This window comes from Drosophila hydei, unplaced genomic scaffold (genome assembly GCF_003285905.1).
Source record: "Drosophila hydei strain 15085-1641.00,03,60 unplaced genomic scaffold, DhydRS2 tig00000149-arrow-pilon, whole genome shotgun sequence".
NCBI classification, from domain to species: domain Eukaryota; kingdom Metazoa; phylum Arthropoda; class Insecta; order Diptera; family Drosophilidae; genus Drosophila; species Drosophila hydei.
In genome coordinates, this window is record NW_022045678.1 from 3,112,260 (window position 1) to 3,122,358 (window position 10,099).

General features: G+C 40.4%; 1 protein-coding gene across 1 annotated transcript; it reads right to left on the bottom strand.

The window, feature by feature from the left end:
- Positions 1 to 7,117: 7,117 nt before the first annotated feature.
- Positions 7,118 to 9,361, bottom strand: LOC111603896 (oocyte zinc finger protein XlCOF28). Its single transcript, XM_023321714.2, has one exon. It carries the CDS (start codon positions 9,272 to 9,274, stop codon positions 7,424 to 7,426), a length of 1,851 nt encoding a protein of 616 aa, XP_023177482.2. The 5' UTR covers positions 9,275 to 9,361; the 3' UTR covers positions 7,118 to 7,423.
- Between the last annotated feature and the right edge of the window lie 738 nt (positions 9,362 to 10,099).

Here is a 10,099-nt window from a genome sequence, read left to right on the forward strand (position 1 = left end):
ATAAATATGCAGTCGCAGTCGCAGTAGAAGTTGGAGTCGGACTCGGAGTCGGAGTCTGTGGTCGCCATGGAGCAGCCTACCTGAGGAAATGTATCTCAATATGTCCGGCAGGGACAGCCGTGTGGCATGCAGAGGCGAATGTGGCGAATGCCAATGCATCTTAACTGAAGTTATTTATTCTAACTACGAGAGCGATAAAAGATTTAGCTCGCCGAGCTAGCCAAAGAGGTAAATGCTGTTATAGGTCGCTTAGGTCCACACAGGCCGTAGTTGAGACAATGTGGCCTGTCGAACTAATTTGCATTTGTGCCAACGTTGGCATGAAACAAATCAGCGCTGCGGCTTAGATGCATATAAATTTATTACCAGAAGGCTTTGAAATTCTTAAGTATTTAGTGTGGATTGGGCAAACATTTGCAATCAATTTCAAGGCACCAGGCACAAGGCTAAAGGGAAGCGTTTCCCAAGAAGAAAAATCACTGATCAGTGATCATAGGGTACAGCCAGAGAGTACCCCATTATTATCTACGATTGGTGCTTGCAGTCTTGGGCGATGGCGATTCATTGCCCTTTTGACTTGCTACATGGAAATTACATGATTTAACTTAATTTAATAAAGAGCCAAGGGCGCAGCAATTCTCTCTCGGACCGCCATCGTACGACTGGCATCTCTTGAGCTTCAGCTTGAGAGTCGTGCCACAGTTCGTGTCTGGCTTTTGTGATTTACCGCGATTTGGCCATAGTCCAGGCCAGACCAGGCCAGGCCAAGCCGAGCCAAGCACACATGTCTAATAGAACAACAACTGGCCTCTCCTGGTATCGCCTGGCCTGCCCTGGCCTGACCATCGATACCAAGGCTTGCCATCGTCCATCATGGTGGGCTGCCGCCAACGCCACACTTGTCAAAATGCCCGATGACCCAATTAGAGCTGGCAGTCGTAGCAGGGCTTCGACTACGCGCCTTTTCTCTCAGTGTACAACACATTTGTGCAGATCAAGAGATTTTGATTAATAGGTGGTTGTTTTGCCAGAGCCTTGCCAGGGCTATTTCCTTAGTTGCTCACTTCTCCAGTCTGCCCAGCCTCCAGGCCACAGATAGACATTGAGAAATATTTTCGAGCATCGAGTCGACAGACGCTGCAGTCAAACTCAATGAAACTCAGTCCTAAAACCTTGCCTTCTGCATTGCAATATTTTTATCTGCTTTTTATGTATGCAAAGGCATAAATGTGTGTTAAGGCCAGTCGAAGCTGGATATGAAATATGTTCTAATCGCACACTTCCGACTAGCGTGTTCTTATATATTTTGATGTTCTTGTTTACTGCTGCATAAGTGAAATCTCGTCTTAAATTTAGGCTGAAGATAGAGATTTGTAGCTAGGTAAGATTTTGTTCTAATTTATTTGATACTTTCAAGCATTACTGGAATCGCGTGTCTTATAGATTGTTTATATAGAAAAGTAGTATATAATGCAATTTAAGGCCTATAATGCACAATAAACTTCAGTTGGGTGGAACAGCTAGGGTAAGTTGAAGATGCTGTTTGCCAATGGGATAGGCTTGGCTAAGTTGCTACTGGTTAACTTACGTATGAGTCAAGCCCTATATAGTCTGCTGCTAGTCAATTTTAGGGTATAGTAATAATAGATATATGCAACAAAATATATCACTCATTAGTCTTGTAAAACTGTGTAGTAAAAAATAATTTAAAATTGAAACTAAAAGAATTGATCTTGAGCCAAAGGAAAATTATATTTATACAATATAGAAAATATTTAAAAATATATATTTTTCATTTTTTAATAAGTCAAAGGAATGTGAATGCTACAAATAATATTTTATATTCAAAGTTTCTGGTCTTAGATATTCAAAACACGCAAAGATAAAAGAGATATATATATATATATATATATATATATATATATATATATATATATATATATATATATATATATACATATACACATTTATAGTCGTAGAAGGAAAAGGAAATGAAAATGGAAACGAAAACGGAAATGGAGCTGTGGAGTTATTTATGTGGGAGTCTTCGCTCGGGACGGAAATATATAAGCCAGCAAAAAGGTGTGTAAAAACTTTTAATCGCACTTTGATTGCATTAGCCCAACAAGGCTGACAGCTGAGACGCATTTCGCTTCGATGCGAGGCTAACTTGAAATTTGAGTTGCGTTAAATTTCTGCTCGTGTCCATGTTATGTAATATGATGATGGCAATGCGATGTGATGTGATGCGATGTGTCGATAGAACAGCCTCCAGTCGGATGCACTCGAATGCCAACACGTGCAGCATGCCCTCGCTAAGGCGAACCAAGACTCAACAAAAACTTGCCATCGCCATTTACGCTCGCACTGAATCAGTTAGCAGTAAAAGGCTGCAAACAATTAGATGCATGTCAAACCGATTGCAGTGGTCGCCGCTCGCAGGCATCGCTTTATGAATTACACAATTCACAATTTACAATTCACAGTCGCCAAGAGTCAATATACCGAATGCTGAGCAGGAATTTGACCTTAACCCGCTGAGCTAACTAACCAGTTAATTTCCATGATCGATGATAGCGTGGCGAGGCATGTTTGACCAAGCACTATTAATCAAAATGCACTTCCTTAAAGAGGAGCAAGATTATTGCAGATTGTTTATACTAATCAATCAACACCTTCTCACATATGGTCTCTGCCTGTGATCTCCGTAATATGGTCATGTGCAGCGCTCAGCGATTATCAGAGGAATCAGCAAAAAAGCAAGTAGAGACGCTTGCAGTCGATCACAACTGACTGCATAATACTCGCTCACAGCTCAATTAGAACTGAAAGAATTTTTTATTTCCGATTTGAAACGCGTTAATAAGTAGATCAAAGGATATATAGGTTTATCTGTGAAGGATTTCAATTATTTAGGAAGTTTTTTAATTTTCCTTTCCACTCATAATATATATGTATATGTAAGAGTTCTTAATGCTAGTATATATTCTCTAAGCACGAGGACACATTTCAAATTCCAAACCAATATACTCTTTTCATTTTGCAAACGACTATAAAAACGCTTCAAGCCATATTGGAAATGTCGTGACCAAGAAGAACTCTGAACAGACGCTTTCAACAGAGCAGCATTGGCTAAGCCTACCTAAGGGACATCTCAACGCACTAGGCACCCTCGACTACCCGATGCGCCATGTCATAAGTATATACCTTACAATATAAATATTTCTGTATATGGGGTGTGTGTGTGTGTGCTGCAGCTACACTCCCACAACACAGTACAAAGATGCAGAAGGCAGGCGAAGCAAGTGAAGTTTGCATCCAGACGGACTTGATATGCCCTCGGGCTGAGCGCATCACCTGCGCATCTTTTCGGCAAAGGCTGATTTTGATTTCCAACTCTGGCTCTGCGCATTCACATACCCATTCCCATACCCATAGCCATTCCCATTCTCATACCCATTCACGATCACATCCATGCTGCAGTTGGCAAGCAGTCAGCCAGTCAGGCAGTCAGGCAGTCGGGCCAGCCAGGGCCGAAATTGCACGCAGGAATTTATTTGAAAGCCTTGGGATGCACCTACCACTAATTTTTATCTTGTCTTCGCTGTCAGGCAACGGCAGCAGCAGCAGCGGCAGCCACAGCCGCCGTTTCGCAGTTACAGAATAACAAATGGAATTTTTCAATGTCGATATCCAGACTCGACACACGACCCACGACAGTTTGCTAAACCCAAGAGTTTGGCTCAATTTAAACAATTATGGAAATGTGCACAGAGCGCAGCTAAGTCCAGCAATCAGCAGATAATCAAATTAGAATATCTGTGACGCAACACCTGTTAGCTGTTATCGTTAACTAAGAAAGCATGCCTAATTCTACGTTAGACGTAAGTACCGTACGAGACCTATACTCATAAATGATATAGGCCTACAATTGCCAGTTACCAGGTAAACGCCTGGCTAAGTGTGTGTATGTGTGTGCTTGTGAGGATGTGTGTACGTGTGTGTGCGCATACTCGAAGGGAGACACTAACAACTAATTAACACTTCCAGCTACTTCTACGCCTACCCAAGCGACTAACCGTATGCCGACTGAATTAATGAACGGATTGAAGATCGCGTGACGACATGAAGTGAGTCGACGGCGCTGTCGACGTCAACGCCACATGGAACGCCAGCGTCACATTGTCAGAGGAGAAGGTGGAGGCACAGGCAGAGGCAGAAACGTTGACAAGGGCGAGGGCGAGGGCGAGGACGAAGCCAGAGGCAGCGTCATAGTCAGTGTCAGCGTCAGCGTCAGCATCATTTGGGGGCACGTTGGAAGCGCAGGAACAAATGTCGTGCCAGGCAAATACATACCTCAAGAAATCACAGGGAACAGGTTTCGCGAGTACGCGAAAAAGCAGCGAATGAAAAAAATTGGCATAAATGTTTATGATACAGTAAACGGATGACGACAGCGACTAACTACGATGATGATGAAAAACCTGCGCTCGCAGGCGGACTCTGGACTGTCAGCCAAGTGGAACGTTACATATACACAAACCCAAACACACACACACACATAAGCCTATATCATTGCATTGTCTGCAAAACAAACATTGGCCAAATCTGAAAAAAAGAAGTGCAGTCAGTAGTAGAAGAAAGTGAATTGTTGCTGCTAATCAAATATGCCAAGCCAAACGGATGTGAAACGAAACTTTGACTCGTACCATGCGAAAGACAACATATGCATACAATTTGCAACATTTCTTTCAGCTGAAACTGAATTAAATATGGAAAGAAATACAACAAACCACAACAACAGCAACAGAGCCACAGGCTGAGCCACAGCCAGAGCTGACAGCTGTAAAGTGTCGTCTGTGCCAATGGTTGACATTGATGTATTCGATATGGCCAAACACACAATTACAATAAACAATGTTGGGAATGGGGTTAACCTATTCGATACTGCAAATCAGATTGTTTTGACTAGATAATAAAAACATTGCCATTGTGAGAGTCTCTTTCACTCGAACACTTTTAAAGAATGCTCCAAAGTGGATCATAATATGATCTTTTTTTTTATTTTTATAATTATCTATTAAATGGCTACAAAATGCCTGTAAGTCAGTAGAAACTTTCCTGATTTCCCTTAAGTATATAAAGTATTACCTCCATAGCTTCTACTTTCACATGCCCTAATCTTGTCACTTAAACGTTTTCAAACATTGCGACTCTTAAATATTATTTTAAAATCAATAAAAAAAACAGTGCTGCACAGCAAGGCAAGAAGTTGTAGCTCAACAAAAAATTATGAAATATAATTTTAAAAAAATTATTTAAATTTTTCGTTTAGAAAAATTCTTGTTCGTTTACTTTTACTAATTGACATATTACATATGAAGTGGTCGGCATTCACTAAAAATGGTCTCAATTGGTAGAAGAGAACGCTATATGAATTATACAAAAACGAACCTTTCAGTTTTGTTATTAGAAATTAGATATATTCAAAGTATATTTGTATACCACTACACTAATTCAGATTTGGTAAATATTTATTTACTGATTTTATTTTTTATTTATGTCCAATTTTTAATTATTTATTTATATCTAATTTATCTTGTTTTTCATACTTTCTCATGCAGCAAAGGTGCAAATTGATTACCGCTTATGAAAAGAACAAAGTATTTCTTGGCCAATATAAATATTCAACTAACGCAAGCTGTAAATTTTGTAGAACATGTAAAAGTATAAATCAGGAATGTAACTGGATCTATCTGCATTAAAGATGCCTTCCGTACCCGCCCGAGGCGCCGTGGGAGTTTTTTTTGTTTGCTGTGCTCGAAACATGTTGCGGGCAACATGTTGCTGATAGCGAGAATAGCAACAAGTTTCGCTGCTTTGGCAGGGCGAGGTTAAAGAAACGCGATTCACATAAGATAAACATTTGATAAAGCTTGACTTGATCTAGTTATTGTCCAACCACTCATCTCTGCATGTCTGCCAAGAGTTGTGTCTAATATGTTTGTCTCTTAGACTTTGCATTTTACCTAAGAAATATACTTTACTTTGTTCCATATAAATTATAAATATTAAACTTTAAGCACACATTATTCATATGGCCAGACGTCACTTTTTTTTTAATTTTTTGGCATTATTTATTGCCCGTCATTTTTGTTTTTGCAATGTAATATTCATAGCACATTATTTATCATATATTTTATTTATTTAGTTAATCTTATTTTATATCATCAATTGAAAACTTATCCATATTGATATCAAATGTAAACAAACTCGAACCCACGTTTGCCAACTGCTCACAGGCTGTTTTACACTCGGGAATTCGCGTACCGCAACGATCTTCACGTCTTCACTCGTTGCATGATGCTCGTGAACTGATCGTGAGGAAGCACGAAGAGGAATGTGGAACCGGTGCAGCTAGCAAGTAAACTGACACACGCTGACCAGCTGGAGCAGCTGCTTTGCTTTGGCTTCGGCTTCGACATCGTCTCCGTGTTTGTCCGATCGTGTCCCCGATTCTCTGCCTCTCTTAATGCGACAGCAGTTCTGGAGTCTTGAGCAAAGGCGTAAAACAATTAAGTCGTTGGGCGTGAGGCTTGTTGAGTCGCATAATCAGACAATGGGGGTGTAACTGCCCGCTAATAGATTAACTCAATGGGCATGACAGTTTCATTATAATAGCAACCACAATTTTTTATATTTTATAAATATTTAAGATTTATAATTTAGATACTACACGTTATGAATATGTCTATAAATGAAAAGAGAATCGGAATATTTTTATTGATTTAACATTTATTTCTGTGTCTAAAATTGATTCATTTTAACTAAGTGAAAAAATGTTCTATTCTTTCCATTTTTTAATTGTTAGCCACAGTTTATTATATGTATTTAATTCATACATTTGATAAATATAATTTCAATAAAATGCAATTTTTAGAAACTGGACACACAAAAGATCGGAACTTCGATCAAAATATAAGGTTTCTGGTCCTAAGTGCTTTGGGAAAATGTTTAGTAGAGACAGAACAAGAAAACACTTCAATATGCTTCAGTCACAGCTTCAGTCTCAGCTTTAATATTTAAATCTCTGAGCACGCTTACCAAAGTTTATATTTCCATTAAATTGCTAGAAAACGCCCGTTTTCTATTAGGATTAGATTAGGAGAATTGGTTCCCAGAAATATTCCATATATGTGATATGAATACTTGCAGTCAAGTCACAGCCTAACAGTCACCGCTCTGCACAGTCATCAATGGAAATAATAAGTAAACCTTATCGAATAGGTCTATCAATATCTATACTATAAACAGAGTGTCATATGTTTATCAGAAAACTCTGTTTTAATTAAAGTATGTTTTTGGCTCAATTACAATGTTTATTACGATCATTACACTTTCCACTTAGCTTACTAATAGATTATTAAATTCCATTGCGCTCCTCGGGGCGCGTCTCGCTATAAAAGCCCAAATTCATCGTTGGTATCATATTGCTATAGAATGACAATTCGGCAGGTCTTAAGTTGGACATGGGGACAGGCTCCTGGGCGATGGGCGGCTTGGCAGCACCGCTTTGCTCGCCAACAATGGGATGAGTCAGCGGAACTGTAGAGGCAGCTAATAGAGCCTCCTGAGTGCTCTTGGCCACGCTATGTTGTAGCTCATGCACCTTGAGATGGGTCTGCAGCTCACTCTGCTGCAGGAAGTTGATGCAACAGATCGCACAAGTGTAACTGGGGCCATGTACCTCCAGCTCGTGGCGCTGCAGTTGCTCGCGCCGATTGAAGTTCTGTCCACAAATTTTGCATGCAAACAGGCTGTCCATGTGCAGAGCCCGATGGCGCTGTAGATCTCGTTCACGCTGGAATCCCCTGTCGCAAACATCGCAGCGAAAGTTGCGTGACACCTTCGATGATGGTTTAATCTTCGTTTGCATTGGAGGACAGGTATAGGACTGCGTCTGCTGTTGCGTCTGTGTCGGTGTCTGTGTTGCTGCTGCATCATTATCAATGTATGGATGCTGTGGAAGCTGCACTTGCTCGGCTGGCAAAGTCATGCGCACATTTTGTTGCTGCTGCTGCTGCTCTGCATCGCGCTTTTGGTGCACGTGCTGGTGCATAGAAAGCTTATCTTTGCGTGCAAACGAAGCGGGACAACGATCACACTGATACGGCTTGACCTCGGAATGGGAGCGCCTGTGCTTCATCAACTCAACGGGCGTTTGGAAAGAGCGCGGGCATTGCTGGCAAACAAAGGGTTTCACGCTGCTGTGTATACGCAAATGTTTGGTAAGATTTGTATTCCGCGAGAAGCTTTTGGAGCAGACATGGCACGAAAAGGGGCGCACACCCGTATGCACAATAGTATGCTTCTTCAAGTCTGAACGTCGGACGAATCCTTTGTTGCAGTGGGCACACACATACGGACGCTCAGCGTCATGCAGTTCTTTGATGTGTGCAATCAGAGCCGGTCGCGTCGTCAAACGTAACTGACAGTAGTTGCAGCTGTAAGGAGCCGCAAGATCGTGGCCTGCTTGCTCATGCTGTTGGCAATCCTGCTGCAAGGTGAACGCCAGATCGCAGTATTGACAAAGGAAAGCGCTTTTGGGATGGGCATTAGCATTGACCACGGCATCGGCTGTGAGATGCGCTTGCATGAGTGCCATTTGAGCTGCATCCATGCCGAGTGGTATCTCCACATCTTCATCATTTGCCGCTTCCTCCTCATCTTCCTCATCCCATTCCTCGTCTTCAACCTCTGCCTCGCCATCGGAGCCCAAGAACTCATCATCGCTCGTTTCGCATAGTTGATCCGGATCCACGTCGACAATGACGCAACCTTCTTCGCCCTCCTCGAACTCAAATACACCCGGATTGCCATTCAAGCCTGGTCGATACTTGGCATCCAGAGAAATAATGTTCTTTAAGTCCTGCTGCAGCTCATTTTCACGTTGTTGCATGCAACGGCGTTGCTCATAGAAGTCCTTCAACATTTCCAGACAACGCTCACAAATGAGTTCCGGCAGGAATTCATGGCGTTCGTACTTTATACCCCAAATACTTTGACACACATCAGCTATTAGCAGTTTTTCGCCTTCCTTTTCGCAATTTTCTTTAATAAAATCCGCAGACGCTTCATAGATATTTGGTGATTCTTTAGTGAGTGTTGATCGTGAATGGCATAGACGACACGGCATTGACTCTACAGTGGATATTCGATTATCTTTTGTATCCTCGACGGCAGGTCCTGCGTCTTCTACTCCTAGATTTAGCATTTTTATCACTTTGTTAAGACCAACAAGCGGCAACGCAAGTAATAATATTTAACATAACTGCACATACTTTAACATTGGCGTGCTGGTTTTAGCAGCAACCAATGCCCATATTCTGGAAAACAATCTGTCAGCCCTGGTAATACAAATTTGTACATAATATAAATATTTATTTGGTATACTTTTAGTAAAGCTTAAAAAACAAAGAAAATTGAAAGTATAAGCACATTTTAAGATCAATTTCTTAGTTTTCATAAATATATAATATAAATATAAAAAGCTCTTAACAGTGCTAAATGAGTACAAACACTGCTATGTGCAATGAAAAATGCGGACTATTTAGAACATCCGCATGTTAAAGTGCATATGAAAATTTAGAGTTATCGATGACACCTCAAATTATATATCGCCTAATAAAATACGCCCAATGGTAGCATTCCATTTGAATTTCCATTTCATGTAAGAACGGGCGAGCTTTTTTATTTGATATGCTCACATTTTTTTTAAAACAATTATTCAAAATAAATTCAATAGATTTTGTTAACATTCCGATGACATAAATATAAATATTGCAGAGATACGTGCATTAACATTAGAAATCATAATTAAAACTTTATAACTGATTCAACACTTCTTTACTCTTACACACATGTAAATACGTATTATTTGTAATTAAAACGTACTCAGTACGTAACTGTTTTCTAGCTTATATGCATGTAATAATAAATGTATATTAGTGTGAGTAAATGTATGCTAAGCATGCTGTACGCACATTCTCTTAAATTGTTCAATTTCTCTCTATCTCTCTCTTATAAATGCCTTGGGGTT